Below are 23,698 nucleotides of genomic sequence, written 5' to 3' on the forward strand. Positions count from 1 at the left end.
AAGGAGCGACAGAATGTGTTTCTGTGCCAGACCGACGGCCATCGGGAGCTATTTCTTGACGACTCTGTCCCGATTGCTTATTCCTTCCCTTTTATTCTCCCTTTTCATCCCAAGTATGTTGTGGATCGATATTTATATCGAACGTGCCTTAAGAATAAGCGTTTGTTCTTTTCCTTCGCTTGCAACAAAGGTCACGGTCTTTAGAGTCTTTTCCAATGGCTTTTCAGGTTTTTGATGTCGCTTGCAAATCTTGGGGCATCTTTCAGGGCTACTTGAAGCTACGTGTACGGAAGACCGGCACAAGCTAAAAGGAGGATCGGTGGAGGGAATAACATCATATCTTTTGGATGCTTCTTCAAATCTTCTTTTGTTAAACTTGTACTCTAGAAGTGCGCATTTGGCAGTATATACAATGCGTTCGAAACATCTTGTCGCCAATATATTACTATCTTCAATATTTGATCATTGCAGCACTTGATCGCCTCCATATTGACGCATGTTCCAGTAATAACTTGTGTCCCATGTATTATTTTCTTTGTGCGGTACTTGGATCTTGCACGAGGCACAAACCAGAGACTCTCCTGGGGACAGACAGTTGTTCAACTTGGACCGTCGGTGTGTGATGAACAAAGAGAACAAGGCCACGGCTGCCCCAATTGAAAGGGTTCCAGAACTACTGAAACAAGCGCACTCATTCCTCTACCGTCACCAACAGTCTCGAAGCCAATGCCTTGGGCCCATTCAGATCTGTACCCACCGTGAACAGTTGATGATCTCCACCATCGTTACTCGGCAGCCTTTCTCCCTCCCAACCCCTACTTTCGATCAAGTGGCTTCGAATCCATGATCATAGCGGGTTCACCGGCACGGAAGGCGCAAACCCAATCGTTCTTGCAGCTTCCATAGCCGCTGCAGCAGTTCCGTTCGCCGAGTCGGCCGATCTGACCTGCGGCATCGCAATAGATACAACCGCGGGGTCTTCGGTAGTACGTCAGGTCTTCCACCACTCCCTCTGTCTAACTTTTAAAATGCGGGAGTCTTGCTAACATCATGGAGACAGTTAAATGCTGTTTCTATCCCAGATCTACCTGCAACAGGCGACCAACGACAATATGCCGCTCCCTCAGCAACTGGCATCACAAGACACAGCACGAGCTTGGGAAAGAAATGAACCGCGAAACCACCACCCGACACGACCGAATCGAAGCCAACAAACCGGAAGAAAGCATAGTAGGGATGTTATTTCATAATCTGTGCTGCGCCGCTCCCATCGTTCAGCTGGTAGAGGTCAGCCTCGGGGCCGCAAAAGACCAAAGGGAGAAACAATTCAGTTAATAGCTTTATCTTATCTCGAATCTACTTCTAAGGTTACCGATTTATTATTCATTTACAGCATCGCTTAGCCCATGAGCTATTCACTAGCCCAGGAACGTTTGCCACGCTTATCTCTACCCCAAAATCGCCATATCCCACGTGCCTCTTGGCTTACAGGAAAAGACGCACCAAAAGATCTACACGTGCATCACCCGCGCATCGCTGTTGGATCTACCACTACTCCGCAGATCTACAGGGTTTATGATCCCGTTTATTTGGGCGTCGATTTCGAACCCAATTCGTCACCGAGATGAAATGAACCTCACGCGAGTGACGGGCCATCTTGGCTTGGTTTAAGCCTAAAAGACGACATGGAAGCTGATACAACTTTGAGGTTCTGCAGACGGTTCTGATCTTTGACAATGGTTGCCACATCTTTTATCCTTCAGCTGGCTTTATTGCCTTGCTTGGCTATTAGTTCTTCTCTTGCGCCTAGAGCAAAGTCTTTTGACTACGATTCTCTTACCCTAAGAGAAGTCGGCGCTCGCAACACCCTTGTGAGTAACTTGTTCCTGTCCTGAACAAGCATTGACATGTCTAGGATTGGCGTGTGTGGCTCGAGAAAGACGGCCAGCCTATTTCCTTCTGGCACGATATTCCTTTGTATCCTGAAAAGGGCAACAATCGCATCGTGAGCTATGTTGTCGAGATTCCTCGATGGACTGATGGCAAGATTGAGACCCGTCGCGATGAGCCTATGAGTATGCCTCCCAAACCAATGATCAATACCAGTCTGACCACCTATAGATCCCATCTTCCACGACGACAAGAAGAAGCTACCTCGTTTTGTGGAAAGTGTATGGCCTCACAAGTCGTACCCCTTCCACTACGGATCTATCCCCCAGACATGGGAGAGCCCCAACTTTGACCACGACTTTACTGGATATCCTGGTGACAACGATCCCATTGATCTTTTTGACATCAGCGAGGTGTAGGTGTCTTCATTCAATTGAAGAGACACGGCTGACCTGTAGCATAGTCCCGCCCACGTTGGCCAAGTCAAGTCTGTCAAGGTTCTAGGTGGACTCGCTCTCAACGATGTGAGTAGACGTCATGCTATGTAGTGCGTACTTACTGATCTTTTTAGGGTGGTGAGACAGACTGGAAAGTCATCGCCATCGATACCAAGGACCCCTTTGCTAAGCTCGTCGAGTGTAAGTCACTCGCCCCAATGCAACCCTAAACTAACATTCCCAGCCGTCGAGGATCTCGAAAAGTACCGCCCCGGTCTCGCAAAGACCTTCTACAACTGGTTCACTGTACGTCCCCTGCCGCCTTTCTCACGTCCACTAACACTCTCAGTACTACAAGGTCCCTCGTGGCGACGACGTCCTCGAGATTGTCAGAGGAGACTACCAGAATGCCAAGTTCATGGCCAAGACCATCAAGAGCAGCCATGGCGATTGGCAAGATCTCGTGCGCGGAAAGGTTGACTCTAACGAGATCAACTACAACCAGACCAGCTCCAAGAACTACAAGAGCTACATCAAGAGCAAGGATGCCACCAAAAAGTTCGGTCTTCCTGCCGAATCCAAGCCTTTGCCCGCTGCGGAGAGGCCGTCTAAGTATGATCTGTGGTACTACTTGGATAAGGACTACAAGTTGATTGAGCTTGGCAAGAAATGAACGTTGTTGGATTGAGTGACATGTCTCAAGGCTATCTCTCTGGGTCAAGATCTGTTACTCCATAATATACCACACAATGAATAATTAGCCGTCTGGCCTTGAATACTAGGTGTCGATTTGCTACTTGAGCTACTGAGATATATTCAGTGACTACCATCCATGTCCATATTGACTTCCTGCTCGCTCAACATGTTCATCTTGATCTCTGCAGAGGACAAGACCTAGGTACTAGACGTTGCTAAGCAGCTTGACATCTTCCTCCTCTAAAAGTAGGATGGCATGCACATATCTCAGCTGCTCAGCTGTCTTCGCCCAACCCGCAGCGGCTCCTCTATATCAACCACTGTTTCCGGGGGTAACTCCAGGTAACTCGCCGGGCAAACCTGCCTTTCTTGTACTATCTCTAGAGTTGATGGATGGAAGTTCTTCGGCTTTGTCATTGATAGACTACTGGGAATGAACGACCTGCGAAGGTTAGCGATTGTCAAGGAAGGATGGGGGATATGAACGTAGGTAAACGCCCATGAGGATAAGGACCCGGCATACTAAGATTCTGAGAAGAGTGACAGTACTGCCTGTAGCCTTGACTATATAATTGCATCGTGATGCGCTTCTGGATTCACCGCACAATGTCAAAAAAGGAGAAGAGGTCAAAAGGAAACCAAGGAGACTACCTACTAAGGTAGGTAAGATGGAATTCAGCCTACCAACCCAGGTACTGGCGTCGGTAGCTACTGCTACGCGCTCTTGGGCATTTTATTCTCAACTCACCTGAAGTGGCAGGCGTCTCCACTGCGATATTCTCTACGGCGGCACCAACAAGTACCTCAATGTTATTCCTTCACACCCACAGAAACATCTCATTTTATCACACATGCCAAAACAACTATACGTCCATCAAACACTGTGGTTTATATAAGGTCATCCCACCTACGAAGACAGGATCGGAGGTCGGGGCCGGGAATCATACAATCGAAGCTCAGTACAGCCCTTCTTCACAGAATTCTGTCCCGGTCCCGACCCTCGCGGGTGTTTACCCCTAGCGACCACTTGAACCTCAACGCAGCAGTAAGTTTCAAGCGCTAAACATTACAGATAATCATCACACTGACTTTTTATTTAGCAATCAGTAGACAACCTGACCGGTTATGGCCCCCCTTCAGGGGGAGATTACGCTGTGGTTCCAGAAGCGCATCAGGATGCCTACTATAATCAGCCCTAATACTCCCGCACTCAGCACCAGTCCTACGACCAAGGTCACGGGTAGTACATACGGCATGCTCACTCATCCGGGCGGCGGGACCTCATGGTTCAGAAGTCGAACCTTAACTTTCTTCTGCAAGGCATGATACAAAGTTGGAATCTTGTTGAGGTGCATCAGAGGCTTCCGATACGGTCGCTAGTTGTCGGAATCTGCTCCTGTTTGCGTCTGTGACTGAGTCAAAGCCGATGAGTGTTGGCAAGAGATCGTCGCTCCAGTTGTAGAGCTCAGAAGTGTAAACAACGATGCCCCCTTCCCCTGTCACATTTGTCTGTGATTAACTGACCGTTCAGTAGGTTCTTCGTCGTGGATGCAAACTCGGTCGCTCCGTTACCAGGCCTGACCTACCGCGGCATAGAAGCCAATCACGCTGGCCATTCACACATATTGCTATGTCGGGTTCCGGTCTCGATCCCTATGGTCGTTCTGCCACCCCCAATCCCAGCGACCAGTTAAGTCAACAGCAGTAAGATACAACCGTTACACGTTACCTGAGCATAATACTGACTTTATCCCGGCAATCAGCGGACAATGTGGCGGGCTATGGCTCAAGAGACTATACGGTAAACCGAGAAGCGCATCACGACGCCCACTGCAACCAGCTCTACGAGCCTCGTCCTCAACACCAATCCTACGACCAAATGAGCTTGACTACGATGTGCAGATCAAATGGGGAGCGGTCGATTTATGCATGCCATCATGCTTGTGGGGAAGTTTAGTGACCCGAAGACACTTATAGGGACGTTGCCCGCCACCGTTGGTGCAAGAACTGCTCAACGAGAACTTCCAAGACGATTGCGACGGCATTGAGCCGGAGTTTCATGGCCGGAGAGATATTGAGTTACTGGTGGCGAGACGGAGCTCGCGCCTTCATAGCGAATCTGGCAGGGCCAGAAACGCCGCCAGGGCAATCCGCTTTCCCCCTCTAGATTCCCCAGGGCGCCCTTCTGCCCGTGGAACACGGCGACCGGATCGTAGAGCGGAGGAAGATGCCAAGCTGCTTGGCGAGGTCCAGGAAGTCTTGTCCTCCGCAGAGATCAAGATGAACATGCTGAGTGGATAGGAAGCCAATATGGACATGGATGGTTACAGTGGCTAGATTTGGTTTGATGTTGAGCCCTAAGGTCTTGTTGACTTTGACTACTGTTCTTTACCTTCTGTTGCACTATTGGGAATTACTGTTAAGCTTGCATCTCTTTTTAGATGGTCAGCGAGCCGCCAAGAATGCTGCGAAGCTACTTCTTCTATCAATTATCAGATCAGACATAATATAATACTTACTTACCACAAAGATTCAAAATTACCGCCCTATCAAGTTGCCCGCATTGTGCTAGTTCCGCGTCAGTGTCTGTTCCGTCTTCCTGACAATTCCTTAGAGGGCATACCACAGTCGAGATCAATTGAGATCGCGCAGTTGTCCCTGATCCCCGCCTTCCTGGGTGTCGAATCACATCTTTATCAACATTAATCAGAGGTGCGGTTGGCTTTGAGGCAAGTGTGAAAAATGGGTGGAATATGTTGTTGCGTTGGGAATGTGGGCGACCTCAAGATGTCAAAACAGTTACATGGAAGCACAACGGACGAAATGAAGGGCAGTTTATGCTATTTAGACCATCTTCTTACGCAATTTTTCCTCAAATCATAAGTCTTCTAGTTAAGAAAATGTTGTCCACCGCGAGTATGATTTGAGATGCCCCCATGATGTTCGACTGTGCGGTAACAGCTTAATTTCCACGCTTGGCAATTTTGTGAAGGCACGGGTCAAAATAATAATGTTGGTGGGTTAATGTTGGTGTGTGAAAATGTGCGAATGTTGAAAAATCCCAGCCGAAAAGTGACCCGGTCGAAAAATGAGGGTATCACCATAACGGTGTGGTTCACGCCAACAAGCGCCTCTAGACGGTGTGGTCCCTCTAAAGCAAGTGCTGAAAGGTACAAAAAAGTACGTCCTCAGCCGAAACACTAAAGTTTCTCAACTGAGATACCGACAAAAAATTAGAATCGACAACGGCAGGATTCGAACCTGCGCTCCCGAAGGAACTTGCTATCTATATTTAATTCGAGGCAAGCACGATAACCACTCCGTCACGTTGCCTGTGTGATTCGTTGTAGTTCTAGGTTTTGAAAGATGTATATATGGTGTGTGTGAGTGGGTTGTGCAAGGTTTGGCAAGTTTCTCCACCATCGAGGCCCACACACACATCTCGATGTGCCCCACTTAAAACTACGCCTACTCTTTATCAGCTGTGTGCTCAGAGTGTCTTGTTCGAAAGAATTGGACTCATTGCCTTTGTTTTCATGTGTTCTTCACTCTATTGTTTTAATATTGCCAAGCGATATGAGAATCACGTGTCCGTCGGATAAGGTTTGTGGGTCCCGCTCAACGGTCCGCCCCACATTTCCAACCGATACGTACCCACGATTCATTCCATGCACTTAGTGGAGTATTGCATGAACCGGGGCCTCATACCAGCGCCGTTCCAGTCGCGAGGGATCAATCGACTGTGTTTCGGTATTTCGCCAGCCCGCTCAGAACGAGGCTTTGAAGAAACTGCGATATGAACGACTACACACAAAATACTTGATTGACATTTTCATCCCAATCGACCTATATAGTCCCAATCTATCATTTCTTGAATGCCTGTTCGTAATTATATGCCCCCGCGTAACGTTTTCATGTCCTCTTTGGTGATGCGCCTCAGTATCGAAGTAGCTGAAAACGAATAGATATGCCATTTTTTATTTATTTACAATATTCTTTTTACATCATAGAAGCTCAGAGGCTAGTATAAACAATACTGAAACCTCAACTAAACTGTACCGTCTCGTAAGAACTCTTCACCCTGATCTTGGGACCATACTTGAACAATACCCAAGGAACCGGCAACAGCACCAACGCAACGAACCCAAGAAGACTACTGGCCCAATCAATCCCCAGCTTCTCATACACTACAACCTGTTAGCTTTTGTTCAACCAAGCCGTGAACAAACTTACTCTGAATGGTGAACAGGGGAAATACGCCCGCAAAGCCATACCGCGCAAGACCATTCGCACTCGCAGCGCTCGCAACGACATTCCCGTGATACGTATCGGTGATATACTGCATTGTACTAACAAACACACACAGATTTCCCCAGGCAAAGACAACCATAGCGGCTGCGGGACTCGCCCACGACACTCCCGGTCTCGCTGTCCAACCAAACCAAAAGAGTCCAATTGGCAATCCGATACTTCCAATCAAGGACGGGTAAAGGCGGTGCTCTGGCGGGATCTGGTGAGGAGGATACTTGCTCGCCTGCTTACGGTACAAGAGCACATCGCATAGAATAACTGTGATGAGGCCTAGAAGACAGCCGATGACGATGGAAAGAAACACCAACCCCGACTCCTCGATGGAGAACTGGTATACTCTTCCGAATGTGTACGGCACGGCGGCAAAGAAACTGAAAAGCGTACCAAACTCGGCTGCAACGTATAGACAGATGAAGCCAGTGATGGGTTCGAATAGCAGCATTCGAATAGGTCGCACCACTGCCACGAGGGCAAACATCTTGAGTCGAGCAGCCAAAGGCGGCGGTGGATCAATCTTCAACCCCTTCTTCTTCGCAAGTCTGCGCTTGATGACTGGATGGAAAGTCTCATGGGCGAACGCCGCGACGATCATGGCGAGGATAGAGAAGAAGACCAACGTCCACTGTGTCCAGCGCCATCCTTTTCGGTTCACCACGAAGGATCCTATGACCGGTCTATATCGTCAGCTTTACTTTCCACTTGTTCAACGAAAACTTACCCTAATCCAGGTCCCAAGAAGGGCATGAGTATAAACACTGCCGAAACAGGCCCTCTATTCTTAGGCGTAAACGTCTCAGACAAAGTCCCAGACGCAACAGCAAGAACAGGCCCCCAGCACAAACCCGCCATGAAGCGCAAGAAGCACAGCGCGCCTATATTATGTACGAAACCAGCACCGATGGTGAACAAAGTACCTAGGGGAACACTCGTGGCGTAAATGGCGTAGCGACCGATGGTTTCTGACAATGGACCGCCGATGATGGGCCCGAAGCCCAAGGCGAGGACGTACATCGTCAAGGGGAGGAGAGCGACCGTTGAACTGACGTTGAATTCGGACATGAGATCGTTGCGGGCTGGACTCATCATCGATGTACCGATTGATCTATCTTGTTAGAAGGGTAAGTCATGGGAGAGTGTGTACGTACGCGAGTATAGCTGATGAAGAAAGCATCGCCACCTGCAATGCTTTCTTCCAAGCAGGCCAGTTGTATGGATTCTCAGGACTGGTATCCCAATCATCTGTATCTTGTTCTTTCGGTCTTGCAACTTCTACATCATGCTCCGTCGTTGATTCATTCCCCAGCGATGCCTCGCCTTCATCTTGTTTCGTGATAATATCCATGATGAGTGCTATGCTCTATACTCAATCATGAGGTGGAGATGCATTTTATCTACGTTTAAACACATCAATTGCTTATCAACAATACCTCAAAAGTCCGACGGTGTGCTTTGAGGTGCGCGGAAGTGTCCCGCAGGAGTATTTATGCGATTTCCCCGTCCGTTTATGTGATTAGTGATCGACTTTAGACGAGCTGCACTGCAACAAACGCAGACGGGTCGGGTTTAGGATTAATGATCATAAGCGCAATAGGTAAGAATTACCTACTTACCTTGTTCAATGCGCATGATTGTAAACCTTGGGTTACATTTCGTCTTGTTATGTTGGTTCAAAGTACCTCGGCTGTTGGATCTTCATCAACAATTGACTTTACGGGGTGCAGATGACCTGATCCCCTCATTATGATGAATTATAGCGCGACTCATTGAGTTTCGCATCATTCTCCTCTAACTCGGCTTAGAAATCGAGTCGGCAGTGTCTCTTAAGTTTCTGGTTCTCTGTTGGTCATTGGCAAAGGGTTTTTCGTATGCCCTTCATGTTGGGGAGTAAACATGGAAAGGCAATGAATCTTCAGCGTTATCACGCCAACATGCAATTCCTCGAAACCGATAGAGCCTCCTCAATCAAGCAACATTGCACATATCTATAAAGTGATAGGAATATAATTGTATCCAATAAAATTACGTTCAGGTCTTAATTAGCCTGACCTTTATTCGGATATTACAAATATTGAGAATCACAAGGGAGACGTAGGGTAGGTCATTTGGTAGAGGTATGGTATTCCAAGCAAAACACAAATACTTCTAGAGAATGGCAGACTATGTTAAAAATGACGATAGTTATTCTAATCCTTACAATAAAAGCCTACCTATGAACTGGATCTCATGTGTTTGCCTGTTCGTGTGTAGATGCATTGACGGCATCATATGACATGGATCGTGTACTCACACGTATACATCAACAAATCCCCAACACTTCACAATCACAAGTCAATCACAGAAAACCAACAAACATTTGTTAAAACTCATTTTCTTATTACTCATAAACCGAGTCATGCTGAAACTCGAATGCATTACATTGCGTCGCATACATGGTGTGAAAAAATGATCCAAATGTCTCGATCTCAGTATCAACAGCTCGTCGGCCCTTTGTAAACCATAAAACACTCCCAAAAACACCATAATGAAGCCCAATTTGGGTTGGGTAGAAGGTATACCACTCTCCTGGATGGTATAGTTAAAGTACAGTTATTAAAAAAAAAGATTCGAAAGCCGTCATGTCCGTCTTTTCTAGTACTCTCGTCTCATTAAAGCATGTTCATTATTTAATCCTTCCAGGCCATGACATCTCGCTCAGAGATGAAGAACTGGGGCTTCTCGTCGAGGAATTGCTTGTGGAACATCTCCAGCAAATCACCAGGAACCTGCTGGCCGATGACGACCTTGATGTGGTCCTTCTTTCCGGTCCAGAGATGCTTGATGAACTTTCCTTCACATCCAGACTTGCTCTCGGGGAAACCGTTGGCCTCAGTGCAAGGAAGATCCTTGATGTCCTTGGGGTAATCGTAACGGATGTAGGTACCGAAACCACCCTGGTCGGTAGGCTTTCCGGGGCGGTTCTTTCGGAAGTCGACACAGTCGGGGTGCTTGCCACCCTCGTTGGGGCAGTCCTCCCACTCCTTGAGAATCTCAAAGGTCTTCTCGTTGTTCTGGAGAACGATGAAACCAGTGTTGAGGTAGACCTTGTCAAACTTGTCCATGTTGTTCTTGTGGGTAGGATCGTAGGCAAGAGCCAGAGAGTTGGTGTCGGGGTGAAGCTGCCAGTAGTTCATGAGCCACTCAAAAGGCAGGTCGATGTGGTGGAAGACGGCATCGGAGTCAAGGAAAATGCAAGCCTTGTGCTTCTTGAGGATCTTGGACAGAATCGGAGGCTTCTTCCACGAGTTACGGCGGTCCTCAAAGGGATCGGTGATGTCAACGTAATAGTACTTGTAACCGTGGTTCTTGGCTGTGAGAGGTTAGAAATAGAAGCTGATTTAGGAGGGGCTGCACAAACCATAGAGCCAGTGGTTCAGAACACCAAGAGACAAACCGTGAGCCTCGTCAGCGCGGTCCCAGCTCATCAGACCCTCAGAGAAGATTTGGCCGGGCTCGTTGAAAGGACGGTTGTCAAGATCGATAATGCAAAGCTCCTCGCCAACCATGCTGGTCCACTTGGCCTCACCGGGGAGCTCCATGGGGAAAGCACCGAAAGGCGCGTACTTCTTATCGGTAGGCTTAACCTTGGACTTCATGATGTAGTTGAAGTAGTAGTCGCCAAGCTCGGTGGAAGCGTTGGAAGCGTGGTCGGGCTTGGACATGGCGCCGTGGCTAGACTCAGTCTGTTGAGGCTCAGTCTTTGCAGGCTCGTCGTGGTGAGGTTTATCATGGTTATCGCCGATGATGGAAGTCTCGGTATCGGTAGCGCTGCGTTGGAACCGTTAGCAATCTGTTTCGAACCGAAACCTTCTCAAAAAGACAACTCACACATCAGTAGGAGGCTCCCAGGTGTCGAGATGGTTGTAGGCCAGGCTAACAAAAGCGACCAAGAAGATGACGGTGCCGGCCATAAGGACCGTCGACCGGTTTGTACGCACTTGACCGAACATTGTGGGCAAGTGACTCTATTTTCCGACGCGTATACTTTTGAGATATTCAGAGGGAATGAAAAGTGCCTACAAGGACACAAGAAGCAGAACCAAAACCCGAAGCGGCACGCGACGTCGCTTGGGATGATAAAAAAAACTATGGTAGCTGTAATGAAGAAAAGACGAACGGTGAAGAAGGAAGAAAGAAGAGAGGACAAGAGTAAAAAGAGGAACCAGGTTCTGATAAGGCCAGAAAAGACGCAGGGGGGGTGTGGACGTTGACGTTGAGAATGGATTGTTCTTAGGTGGGATGAATTGAATTAAATTAAATAAAAAGCGGACAGGGGAGGGGGGGAAGAAGAGAGGGAGAGAAATGGTGGACGGAGATGGTCGGGGAAGCCTGAAGGAACAGAAACAGAGGGGGCATGGAGGCGGGAGGAAGGAGACCTGCAAGATTGGATTGCACGGATGCAAGGTTGCATGGCAGACTTCCACTTCCCGCTCACTGATTTTTTAGTGCATTGGCTACACTAAAATTGAATGGCCGGCTTCAACCAAGCATGAGGCTTGAAGTGGCGATGAATCAACAACCAATACCAATCATTCTCTTTCTTTGCCAAGTGAATCAGGGGGTTATCGCAGTACATGCTATTGTATCTATCCAGTTTCAATTCTCTCCTTTTCTCTTGTCAACCATTTTTGAGCGACTATTCCCAACCCCCTGAAGTTGTAGTTTTACCTTGTAGGGAATAGTTGACCAATGGGTAAAGTTCCTGTTAAGCTTAGTAGTAGTGGTAGTAGATCTGCTACAAGAGCCCCTTTAAATCTGGTCCTGTAGCATGATGCGTCATAAATATGTCTGTCCCAAATATCTTGATCTGTTATACAGTGTTTCCTTCCATGTGGGACTTGACAGACTCACAGAGTGTTCTGCCAAGCAAAAGAAAAGATGTTCAGCTGGAGATATGGAGGGCCTGACAAAAGAATATCTGTCGTGAGTCCATATCTGTTGAACCACCCCCTGCAGACACATCTCACATCTCGATCAGACATTGGATGGCGCTCCCTTTCGGGAAGCCACTTGCATGGTATGGCCTTGATTGCGATGGTCTCATACAGCCAATCAAACAATAGCTTATCTGCAACGTTCTCGCTAGGCGGAAATTTGGCTTGGCCTTTTTTTCTTGTCTAATTTGATAGAGCCCCTCTCTATCATTGACAGTAAGCAGTAGTAACAATAAGCAGAGTAAAGCAATTGAATTGATTGACAGTATCCGAGGGTATCGCTGGTATGCGATTAGAATCCTTACAAAATAATCAGCCCGTAAAAAACAGCTGACAATTCTCCCTTGAAGTGTTAGTCTCACGGTGGTATTTTGTCTCAGTCTCCCTGCTGAAGGGCTGAGACCCAACTCCCCATCAAAAAAACGCAAGGCAAGACATTATCCAGTCCCTTGAACAGACATCCATGTATATTTGATAGCTGAATAGAATCTCAACTACAGAGTACGGAGTACTATGGTATAAGTGTCAAAATCTCAATAGATGCACGCACGGCTATCCTAACGAACCTGAACCCAGCCAACCGACCTGTCAACTAAAAGATACGGTAAACTTTCATCTCGCATCTCCAGACTCCACCACCAGACTCCCCCGTTCGTTAAACGTTAAGCGTTAAGCTCAATCGTGGAGAGATAGATAGCGAGAGGACCATTCCCGTGGATATAATGTTTCAATCCATGTCTTGCACCCAAACATCTAATATTCCATTCCCCATAACAGAAAAATGACACTTTGCTTGCTTACGCAAAACAACAATTTGGATCAACACTTTTTCTTCATTGCGATTCACACCGATGAAACCTGCCAAGCCCGTCAGCGCTAGGCCGTTATCCGCCCTCTTAGCTTGGCGGCCATGCCTTCGTGCGGTTGACTCTTCTGAACAAAAAGACTCGTATAAATAGACAATCATTCCACTGAAGCTTTAAACTGTAACCTTGTTGCTCATCTTGAGCTACTGCGCCGCAAAGGCGGTGATGGTGTTGCTCATTACCGGCCTTTCCGTCAGCCACAAGTCGCCTCTACCGAGCACCATTTAAACACAACACAACTGCTTTGCGGAATGATCTTATTCATTAATCTATTCGCTACTGCTATGACGAATGACTTGTCGAATTAAAGAGTACCCAACCCAGTTATCTGTCGGAATAACTTCTTCAACAGTGTCGATCATCAACCCATCTCCCGCTTAACAAAAGATCCGGAATTTAATTATTCTCCCTCTTTCGTCACATGCAATTTAAGCCTCTCATCGCCTTGCAGGGGAAAAGTGGTCTTCCCGGAACTCTCAACCTGTCTAACCAGGGGTTGTTTCCGATTTATTGGTCCATCTCCCCGTAAACCCGTCCAGATTGTAGCTCTTTTGCGTCTAAACTCTACAGAACAGTGTTGTAATTAATGAAATCCTGTAAGCTGACAATAATCGAAAGTTACCCCCTGAATCGTTCGAGGTTTAGGTGGCATCCCGCTTATCGTTGAGGCGATCAGATAACTATTACATGGATAAAGTTATACTCTCGCCTATTACGCACCTCTTCTCCATGTTACGCGTTGCAAATTACTCGTCAAAAAAGGCGAATCTCGAAACACGTAATGCATATATCAGAGCTTCTATAAACCCACATCTACAGATAAACCATTGCTCAAACGCCTTGTGTATCCAACCCGCTCTACTGACCCTGTGCAGAAATGCGTTTACACCAGTCCCGTCCGTGCGCTACCTGGTAATTGCACAACTTGGTCTCCATCACGATGCTCAAAAGTCCAGCGATGGAGATTCCTCCACTATCACTCACAGTCGTTGCACCCAAACTGAATTCTCTGTCTTCGGCTGGCACGTTCTCCATGATTTCTGCAAAGCAATTGACATAGACGCCACCTCCTAGCAGACCTTCCCAGAACACAATGATGAAAACGACGTAGACTGAGGGTAGGAAGAAGTACATCGCATGTAGGGTGAGAAGAACGAGGTTCGCAATCTGGAGCATCGACGGGAGATAAAGATGGTGAATGCGAATCCAGGGGGTAGACGATCGTGAGATAAAGACACCCAGTTGGTACAGAAAACCGTAGAATGGGTAAAATGCCCGGAATTCGTCAAATGGCGACTCCTCAAGAGGGAACAACAACGTAGGCGCAACACCTTGGTTGATCGTATACTCGGCCACGTACACCAGAAGCAACGGCATCATGTACGGCACAAACAACTTCTTCACCTTGTTTAGCCTGTCTTTCACCGTGAGCGAATCCTGATTGTTACGGGCAGAGTACGCAGTCGACGTAACAGATGGACCGGGAGCCAGCAACGCCGACGAAGCAGTCCCTTGGTCCATATGATCCACGTCCTCATCCTCCAAATCCGGAATCGCATCGTAGTCTTTCCTTGTACCCTCCATCAAAGGTCCAAGAGGCAATATCACAAAGAAACTGAGAAACATGATAGCAGGAAAGCACGCAGATATGAGCAGACTGCTACGCACACTTAGTCCCCACCAATCGGTAAACATCACGTATAATCCGGCACCAACCAAGCCCGCGGCGCCGGTTCCAGATCCCCAGCCTGCGAGGCTTATTGGGCCGTAGAAATGTGTCAAGCCGAGGAAGCTGAGTTCACCGCCACCGGCGCTTATACTAGCGAGAACTACACCGACAAGCTTGATCGCGACGGACTGAGTTCGCGGTGTCAAAGCAACCATGAGCATGCCGGCTGCAGACAGTGCTATGAATATGAGGATTCGTGTGCGATAGGGAATGCGATGGATAAAGTACGGTGCGATCAACTTGGTAAGGAACGAGGGGACGACATCGGCGAGAAGGACGACGCCTTTGGGTAGCGAACCGACGAGATCTTGAGCGGCGGAGAGGATAATCACGTAGAGGACATTATTGATGAGACCTAAAAGCTGTCAGCCAAGAAGTATCGAGAACAGCATCAAATCATACCAAAGAGCCAAAAGGCTACAACGACCTTCGTGTCATGATGTCCCAGCAAAGCCGCAACTCTCGCCTTGTACGCGCCCCATGACGACGAAGGCGCGCCAGGCATAGGAAGTAAGCCAGAAGAAGATGGCGATAAGCCAGACATTTCAACAGTCTATCAGCACTTTATCTTTTTTGTTGAGAAAACAAAAGACATTGCGCCGTTGGTCAAAGAATAGGAGAGCTTATTGTGGCGGTCGCAATGTTGCTGATAACAAGTCGTTACAGTTTCACACTTTAGCGGCTGGGTCACGAGATAAGGCCTCATGACGTTGATCATGCCCGCTTAAAGTGACTGTCACTGCGGGCTGCTAGCGGGAGCCATAGTGGACGCAGATGGACTAAACTCTCCGGATTATCTCCATATGATCCACATCTAACCATCACCATCACGATGTAAGAGAAGTTTGTTGGTGGTCATAAATCATGTCGATTTTAAATTACCAAGTAACCGTAAAGTCAACCCGCTAATGAATCCATTCGCTCCATTTCCATTCCGTTTATTCCTTGCATTTAGTCGCCGCGAGCAGTTTCGATAGCGCTGTCGGGAGCAACGTAGCCCTGAGCGGACTTGGGGTCAGGAACACTGTCCTCAGTGTAATCGGCGCCCTTGAACTGAGAGCCACCAGGGCCAGGAGGGTTGCGGCCGACGTTGGTGCGCATAGCATCTTGACCCTTGTCGGCAATGTCGTCTGCGGCACCGAGACCAGAAGTCTGCTTGAAGCCAGCAGAGGCAACATCGTTGTCGTTGTAGCCACCGCGCTCGTCGTTGGCCTTTGCGAGCTTGTCCATGGGACCACCCTCACCCTCGTACTGCTCACCACGGGCTTGTCTGGTAAAGAGTAAGTTACTGTGCGTGTAGATAGAAAAGAGTTATGCTTACCGGCCCTTGTCATCGGTGACACCACCCTCAGAGGGAGGAATGCGCTTGTTGTAGCCAGCGTTTGTGCTCAGCTCATCGCCGTACTCGACGTGAGCACCCTCGAACTTGTTCTCAGCCATGGTGTTGACACCGGCATCGTCACCACCAACGGGGCGGGCAGCACCAGTCTTGGCCTGGTAGGTGTTGAGATCCTTCTCAGCGTCGAGGGCGATTTGCTCGTAGTTGACCATTTTGAAGTGTTTGTGGTTGAAGAAAGGAATTTGTGTTGGTTTGTGGTTGAAGAAAGAAATTTGTGTTGGTTTGTTGTAGATGATGAGAGTGAAGTGATGAATAACGATTCTTCAATACACGGGATGTCTATTATTTGTAGTGATAAAATATCATTGTGATGTCATTATCATGATTTCATCAACAACTCTCGATGATTTCATCACGACGATTGAAATGTGGAACTTTAACAAGCACTGGCCCGCCAGAATACACATTTTGCATATGGTGAGAAGATCGTGGGCCTTGATAGAAAGCTCAGCGAGTGCGAGTGGCAATAAATCGAGATCTCGCTTGCCATGGGATCACCACATCGTCTTGGCAGCCTGTGCACCAACAGTCCGACGCCTTGGTTGAACCCAGGCAACTGACTCAATCTCCGCAAAAAGAAGCTGTAGATTGACATAATCGGGTAGCAGTATAAGTCAGGTACCGGTGCGACAAGTGTTGTCCAAGGTTGGATTTGCCTTCGGCATGTCATCAATCGACAACAACCTCTTTGTCTCCGTATAAGTGGAGTTATCAAACTATTCCCTGCACAACCTTTTGCTCAGACTACACACAAGCTTGTGCAAACAGATTAATGTTGGCTACTTTTTGCTATGTCGTTAGACAGTGACTGTTTAGTTGTTCCAAGAGATAACATTGAGTTTGTCTACTCGATGATGCACCCTTGCCCATTTACCTCTCCCCGAGCAAACCTAGTCCGGTTTTCCGACGTCCCTTCGTTGATATACTTTGTTGGGCAACCCATTGTTGAGAAAGTGGCTGACTCGTTGCGGGAGATCATCGCATTCTGTGATATCGTCTGTCGAGGTTGGCCTGATCGTACCTCAAATTGTTCTGAAAGCCACCATCGCTAGTGGGTAGCAGCAAAAATGGCCTCCTAAATCTTAGGGTATAAAAATAAGTAATCTAAGAACGATAATCTAAGGAGCATAAAGTGACCTACTAATTTCGTCTCTTATGCCCCCAGCGGTCAATTTTTCTGATACCCCGAGGCATTGGAGATTGTAGAAGCGTCTTGTGAATAGCCCATAGGTGTCGAGTTGCCTCTCGGAGCAAGGCACATGTTGGGATAACAGAGAGGCTGGCTCCGAGCTTTGAGAAGTCAGTGAATTAGCCCAAGAGTCTGAAAGAAAGCAACGCGAGCTGACTTACCGATTTCGTGTCTTGAAGCCTCTAATCCTCTGAGGTATACTACCAAGTCATGAGCCGAATGATCAGAGGTGGGCTAGCTCTACGTCTTGCGATACTTTCCACACTCTTCAATTGATATGGCAACCTTCCCAGCTTGTCCAGCTTCAGGAGCATAATGTCCGAGATCTCACGGTAGATTCGATCTTGGTAAAGGAATACCGCTGGCGAGGTTTCTCCAGGGGTTCTTCTGTGATTTCTGAGGTGTTCTTGCATCGCCGGATAGAGTCCCTTGTCTTCTAATTGCTGTCTTTTGCGGGGGTTTCCTTTGCGGATTTTGTCTGAATCAAGCAGAATGTACAGAATTTTGAGTTCGTTGAAAATTCTAAGGGTCACCGCAGTTTCGGCCGACCAACGCTTGTAGTCGGGCAGATAAGGCAAAGCGGCGTATTTGACGGGTATATAACAAGAAGGGATCTCAAGGGCTGAAGGGTGGGTGATGGCTGAAATCCATGGGTTAGAAATAACAACGAGATCATGAGAGGTGTAGATCTTCTGGTGGATCGTTGCTATGCTCATGGGCCCCTCTGAATGAAATGGCGAATATTGACCTTCACGGACCGTCGGCGACCAGGTGCCTCGAGCATCTTCGTATTCCCACTTCAACTTGTCGAGTGTCTTTCTGATGATCAGCCACGAACGTTGACAGGTCAGCATTAGGTCCTCGCGGGTGTGATATAGAGGCTTTCCGCAACGACTACTGTATCCCGTTGCGACCAGGCGCTGCAAACACCAAGATGTTGTACTGTCGGGGTTGTCTTGATCTTGTTGTGTAAAATTGATGATGTGGGCATTTGGGACTGTATTGTCGAACGCCAGCTTCCAGATCTCATCCTGAATCTCTAGAGGTAGCTTGAGGAAATTAGGGAAGGTCTTAGGCCCCCTTGATGGTTTTTTTCGTCGAGGCATGACGAAAGCTGAGCTGCGATGGTGGAAGAAGAAGAAGGAGAAGGAGAAGGAGGAGGAGGATGCGATAATAGAAGAAAGGTATGGTGATGATGAAGAGTGAGATGAAGAAGGAAGCATAAAGTGGGGATATTTATAGTTGATACAGGAGTACCTGCCTCGAAGTTCACCATGCAGCGTGAATGTTGAACTACCTAGGCTACTGGGTAGCAGAAAAATAGCCTCCCAGGTCTTAGGGTATAAAAACGAGTAGTCTAAGAGCCGTAGTCTAAGGAGTTTAAAGTGACCTAATAATTCCGTCTCTCATGCTTCCAGCGGTCAACTTTTCTGATATCCTAAGGGCAGGCAACGGCAGCGATAGTGTTAATTAAATCTGGTCTTCCGGGCCATCCCCTCTTTCACTTCCAAGCAGTCATTAATTAGATCAAAGGGCACAGTAACTGAACGCACCGCAATATCATATCACCCCTTCTTTATACGAAGCAGTATGTTGTTATTATTCTTCTTGTTCGAACTTTTAGGTGATGATATTGATCAGTTACACAGTATGTTTGCCTGCCAACACTAACTTATACCTACTGGGATACACTTTCATCACATTAATTTGGTACAAAGTCAGGCTAATAATTCACAAATTCCGATAATTACCCACTGTGTGCCTGCATTAGGTGCGCTGTAAGTGCTAAGGTAGAACCATTCTATTAATAACTAGCGAGCGATAATGCATCAGTGCTATAAGTTAAGTCTACCAAGTCATAAACCGAATGATCAGGGGTGGTTTGCCTCCACCATTCTTCTGTCTTTGTTCTTTTGCGATCTGTTCCAAGTTGGTGACTGCCTTAGACAAACCACCAAGTTTACTCAGCTTTAACAGCAGCACGTCCGAGATTTCATGATAGACCCGGTCGCCATACTGGAATTTGGTAGGTGAAGATTCCCCCCGACTTCTTTTGTACCGGTCAAGATGTTGTTTCATCGCCGGCAGGAGACTCAAGACTTCAAATCGCTCTCCTTTGCGGATGTCGTTCGGGTGAATGAGGATGTATAGACTCTGAAGGTTGTTGAGAACATGGAATATCTGGTCCAAATGTCTTCTGTAATTCCGTGACATGGCACATCTCCAGCCATTATCCCTGGGCAAGTAAGGGATAGCAGCGTACTTGACCGATATGCCTTTAAAAGGGCGGTTCGGATTGGCAACCATTTTGCCTCCAACCCATGGATGGGAAATGATAAAGAGGTCACGAGAGGTATAGACCTTCTGCAGCGGCAGTGCTTCTATCAGATTTGTCTTGGTATGAAAGTCGTAATAATCATCAAGAAAATGGGCTTGCATTGACTGTGCGGCTGGGTAGTAATAGAGTTCCCACTGGTTGATTATTTTCTCGACGATCAGTCGCGAACGTTGACAGGCCTGTATCAAGGCTTCGCGGGCAGGACATACAGGCTTCATACGGCTACTGTATCCTGTTGGAATCAGGCGCTGCATAACCAGTGCAGCTGGGTTCTGGCCTAACGAGGTTTCATCGTAATCGATGTTGACGATATGAGCAGCCGGGACATCGTCCTCGAGGGCGAACTTCCAAATCTCATCCTGAATCTCCAGAGGTAACTTACGAAAGTTGGGAAAACTGGTGGGTTTTTTTGACTGCTTCTTGTGTCGGGGCATGATGGAAGTTCAACTGAAGTGAGTTGGTAGAAGTAGAAGGATGCGATAGGTAAGAGAGATGTGAGGAGAAGAAATTATGGGATGGAGAGGTCTATTTATGCGTTGATGTAAAGTTTATTGCTCAGGACCATAAATGTTACAGGAGTCTTTGACATTGACAGCCGGTGTCAGTCATCCCCTCTTTCATTCCTCCAAGCACGCACTTACGTGGAAGGATACATTGACTGAACACCGGACCATCTTGTAAAATGGAACAATATGTTGTTGATCTGTGAGTAACGATATGTTGATCTAATATTCAACATGTCTGCCTGCCAGCCACCAACGGGTACCTGCTGGGATACCTTTCAGTACAGTAATCTGGCACTGAGCTAGGTCAAAACTCGCAATCATTTACAAAGAGCTCGTTCATCACACTCGTTTAATACATTGTAGGTGCTAAGATGGAATTAATCTGTTAAAGCGAGTGATCAATACATGAAAGTTATAAGTGAAGTCGGAATGTCAAACTCCGACCGCCGACCATGACTGGAAAAAACCGGACCCATATTCCCAAAGCCAATCCATCCCGGCGCATTACGATCCAAGCGTGGATCCCTGCGACCAATTACGCCATTTTCCTTCAACCATTGAATCTTTTTTACCATTAACTTTTTTTTATCCCGCTCACCCTCACAATGGCAGACAAAAACGACGCCTGTCCCGTTGACCACAAGACCCGCGACGCATGGCTAGCCCAAGCCCGTGAAGCCGAAGCCGCAAAGGCAGCGGCAGCAGCAGCAAAATGTCCTGTCGATCACACAGCCCAGCAGCAGCCGAAATCATGGACTCAGACTTTTACTTCGTATCTATGGTCTTCACCAGCATCTTCATCTACGCCTGCGCATAACCCTACATCCAACAATGGCCTAGACACAGATCGAGTAGTATCTACGATTCCACGAACTACTGGCGACGCTTCGGCATGTCCTGTCGATCACGAAAAGGAACCCGTGAGACCAAAGAACCATGAGATGGAAACCGGCATGGACCCCTCAGGAAACTGGGTGTATCCTTCAGAAAAGATGTTCTTTGAGGCAATGAAGCGAAAGGGCTATGATGCGAGGGTAGCGGATATGAAGACTGTTGTGCCGATTCACAATGCTGTCAATGAAAGAGCTTGGAAAGAGATCAAGGAGTGGGAGGCGCCGTACCTCGAGGGAACAACGTAAGCTTTGTAAAGACCGTTCTTGGTGCTGAACTAACAACAGCAGATGCGGTGGTCCCAAGCTCGAATCGTTCGCCAACAAGATGCATCGCATGACTCCTACAGCTCGCATCAAGACCATGATCGGCTACACTGCGCCATTCGATCGTCACGATTGGGTTATCGACCGCTGTGGAACAAGAGTTGACTACGTTATCGACTTTTACGCTGGACGGCCTGATGGTAGAGGCGGACCGAGTTTCTATCTCGATGTGCGGCCAAAGTTGAATACATGGGAGGGTGTCAAGATGCGAGCCAAGCGATGGGCTTATCTAGCATGATGACCGTTTGGCTGAGCTGTATAAACGATGTATGATATGTGTGTATTCCTAGAGGTTTGTTTGGCGTTTGAAAATGTACAATACGGCATAGCATGGTGTCCCTTGAACCACCATGACACGACTTCCGATCATAAAATAATCTCCAAGGTCGTCTTATCATAAAGGACCAAATTATTCGTCCTTCTTGGTCTCCATGCCTAGACAAAGGCGAGTAGGCGCGCAAGTCTCAAGAGCGTGCGAGTCCAATTTCCACCCCTTCGCAATCAATTCCACCAAAAGATCCCCTTCCAAAGCTCCTCCTTTCCCAAGGTAAGGTTCATGACCGCTTCCCTTTTCCATCGAGTCCCTAGCCCAGGCAATCTTCACAGCCGTAAACCAGGCGTCAATTGCTTGGACAGCAGTGGAATCCTTCCAAAGCATGATCTTGATACTGCCTTCTGACCCAACAAAAAGGGTACTGCCGTCATTGACGGTAAACACGTCGATTGTGCGGCCGCTGTTAGTTGCCTTTTTATAACTATCGGCCATCTCGATACGTGCAACTTCCTTGCCTTCTCGGTTGTGGGCGACGGGCCGCCAGAACAGGATACTCTCGCGCTTAGCGACCTCTTCGGGTGCCATGATCTTGCCGGTCTTGAGGTATTCCTCGAATAGGATAGTTGCGCGTTGTCGGTTGAAGTTGTCCATACACACACTACGAACGCCAAGGTAGTTCATCCACAAGTGGGCGAGTACGAGGGCAATCATGAGAAACACGACGGTGCTGTGATCTTCCACATACTTTACAACAAGTGTTCCAACAGCGAGACCGAATAGACCGACGGCCGTTTCCTGACTGGCCTCTTTGGCATTGAGTTCCGCAAGGTTGTCGTGTTTGGCAAAATGCACACTTAAAGCTGCTTTGCTCGCACCTGCTGCGACACCACACAAGGCTCGAAGGGCTTCTCCGGTGGTGAGTGCAATAATCTTTCCGTAGGGACCAAGATAGGGACTGTACAGCTCCATGAAAAAAGCAGTGTCGTTGAAGAGATCGGCGAGAAAACGGAAGCGCTTGGCATCGGGCTCTATACGAAGGCCAAACTGGTGAGCAAAGACGATGGTTGCGACACGGGAGATCGCATCCTTGAGGACGGTGAGTAGCATAGCAAAAGTCGCAGACGAATTAGCGTCTCCGACGCCGAGACCTTGCAGCAACGCTCTGTTGGCAAGAAGAGAGGTAATGGTCGAGAAGAAAGCCTGCATAGAATCAAAAAATTGATAGTTGAAGTAATCGCTCGAAACAGAATGCGGATATCCAACGGGCATGAAAGCCTCGTGCATAGAAGGAAACCAGGAGGTACGGGCCTTGGCCTTCAAGACGACCTTCAAAGGTTAGCGATGATGAGATACGAGAGAAGGATAAAATACAAACATGATTGTCAGGGCCGTGAGTCCAAGTACGTATGTGATTTCCGGATCTGTCATATTCTGCAATTTCAATAGGTTGGCCGCGGCCAAGATTTTCTGCAAGCTCCTTCATGGTGGTGATGATGTTGAAGGAGGATGGTTGAAGGGTGGCCAGGCTGTAGAGAAGGTACAGGCCGACAGGGTTTCACAAGGTCACTGTGGCAGTGCCCCGCAGAGACAAACGTTACACATGGCCAGGCCAGATATTTTGGAGTTTATGATTTTATTCACCGGCGTGAATGGATTTGTCTGGCTTGTAATTAAAGGTCAGGCCTATAGACTAATAAATCGTCGTTCTTTGTGGAGACTTCAGTTGAATGGGGTCCGGAGGATAGAAGTATATCTTGACTCTAGGATAACAAAACTGGACCTCTAAGCTCTACAGTACAAAAATAATTAACCAAAGAGTCTTCTATACAGAATAACATGACTTACCAATTTCGCCTCTTGTTCTTCCAGCGACCAG

At 47.7% G+C, this 23,698-nt stretch overlaps 9 protein-coding genes across 9 annotated transcripts; 2 read left to right on the top strand and 7 right to left on the bottom strand.

The window, feature by feature from the left end:
- Nucleotides 1-1,736: 1,736 nt before the first annotated feature.
- FSST1_006251 (inorganic pyrophosphatase) lies at nt 1,737-3,000 on the top strand (the record flags this gene model as incomplete). Its single annotated transcript, XM_083232602.1, has 7 exons — nt 1,737-1,871; nt 1,916-2,075; nt 2,122-2,305; nt 2,354-2,414; nt 2,462-2,528; nt 2,572-2,633; nt 2,677-3,000. The coding sequence occupies 7 exons, from the start codon at nt 1,737-1,739 to the stop codon at nt 2,998-3,000; spliced, it is 993 nt and encodes a 330-aa protein (XP_083089681.1).
- A 4,067-nt stretch (nt 3,001-7,067) lies between these two features.
- On the bottom strand, nt 7,068-8,676 carry FSST1_006252 (major facilitator superfamily domain-containing protein; the record flags this gene model as incomplete). The annotated part of the gene is made up of 4 exons (XM_083232603.1): nt 7,068-7,210; nt 7,257-8,008; nt 8,053-8,436; nt 8,480-8,676. The coding sequence occupies 4 exons, from the start codon at nt 8,674-8,676 to the stop codon at nt 7,068-7,070; spliced, it is 1,476 nt and encodes a 491-aa protein (XP_083089682.1).
- A 1,321-nt stretch (nt 8,677-9,997) lies between these two features.
- On the bottom strand, nt 9,998-11,320 carry FSST1_006253 (uncharacterized protein; the record flags this gene model as incomplete). The annotated part of the gene is made up of 3 exons (XM_083232604.1): nt 9,998-10,680; nt 10,729-11,138; nt 11,199-11,320. 3 exons carry the CDS (start codon nt 11,318-11,320, stop codon nt 9,998-10,000), a joined length of 1,215 nt encoding a protein of 404 aa, XP_083089683.1.
- A 2,708-nt stretch (nt 11,321-14,028) lies between these two features.
- On the bottom strand, nt 14,029-15,443 carry FSST1_006254 (batten's disease protein Cln3; the record flags this gene model as incomplete). The annotated part of the gene is made up of 2 exons (XM_083232605.1): nt 14,029-15,254; nt 15,302-15,443. 2 exons carry the CDS (start codon nt 15,441-15,443, stop codon nt 14,029-14,031), a joined length of 1,368 nt encoding a protein of 455 aa, XP_083089684.1.
- A 407-nt stretch (nt 15,444-15,850) lies between these two features.
- Nucleotides 15,851-16,450, bottom strand: FSST1_006255 (uncharacterized protein; the record flags this gene model as incomplete). The annotated part of the gene is made up of 2 exons (XM_083232607.1): nt 15,851-16,169; nt 16,221-16,450. 2 exons carry the CDS (start codon nt 16,448-16,450, stop codon nt 15,851-15,853), a joined length of 549 nt encoding a protein of 182 aa, XP_083089685.1.
- Nucleotides 16,451-17,687: 1,237 nt separating this feature from the next.
- Nucleotides 17,688-18,593, bottom strand: FSST1_006256 (uncharacterized protein; the record flags this gene model as incomplete). The annotated part of the gene is made up of 1 exon (XM_083232608.1): nt 17,688-18,593. The coding sequence occupies one exon, from the start codon at nt 18,591-18,593 to the stop codon at nt 17,688-17,690; it is 906 nt and encodes a 301-aa protein (XP_083089686.1).
- Nucleotides 18,594-19,335: 742 nt separating this feature from the next.
- Nucleotides 19,336-20,259, bottom strand: FSST1_006257 (uncharacterized protein; the record flags this gene model as incomplete). The annotated part of the gene is made up of 1 exon (XM_083232609.1): nt 19,336-20,259. One exon carries the CDS (start codon nt 20,257-20,259, stop codon nt 19,336-19,338), a length of 924 nt encoding a protein of 307 aa, XP_083089687.1.
- A 677-nt stretch (nt 20,260-20,936) lies between these two features.
- On the top strand, nt 20,937-21,786 carry FSST1_006258 (cytochrome c1 heme lyase CYT2; the record flags this gene model as incomplete). Its single annotated transcript, XM_083232610.1, has 2 exons — nt 20,937-21,466; nt 21,513-21,786. The coding sequence occupies 2 exons, from the start codon at nt 20,937-20,939 to the stop codon at nt 21,784-21,786; spliced, it is 804 nt and encodes a 267-aa protein (XP_083089688.1).
- Nucleotides 21,787-21,957: 171 nt separating this feature from the next.
- FSST1_006259 (uncharacterized protein) lies at nt 21,958-23,305 on the bottom strand (the record flags this gene model as incomplete). Its single annotated transcript, XM_083232611.1, has 2 exons — nt 21,958-23,148; nt 23,198-23,305. The coding sequence occupies 2 exons, from the start codon at nt 23,303-23,305 to the stop codon at nt 21,958-21,960; spliced, it is 1,299 nt and encodes a 432-aa protein (XP_083089689.1).
- Nucleotides 23,306-23,698: the final 393 nt, after the last annotated feature.

The sequence above is a fragment of the Fusarium sambucinum genome, chromosome I (genome assembly GCF_050947815.1).
Source record: "Fusarium sambucinum isolate potato_lamoka chromosome I, whole genome shotgun sequence".
NCBI classification, from domain to species: Eukaryota; Fungi; Ascomycota; class Sordariomycetes; order Hypocreales; family Nectriaceae; genus Fusarium; species Fusarium sambucinum.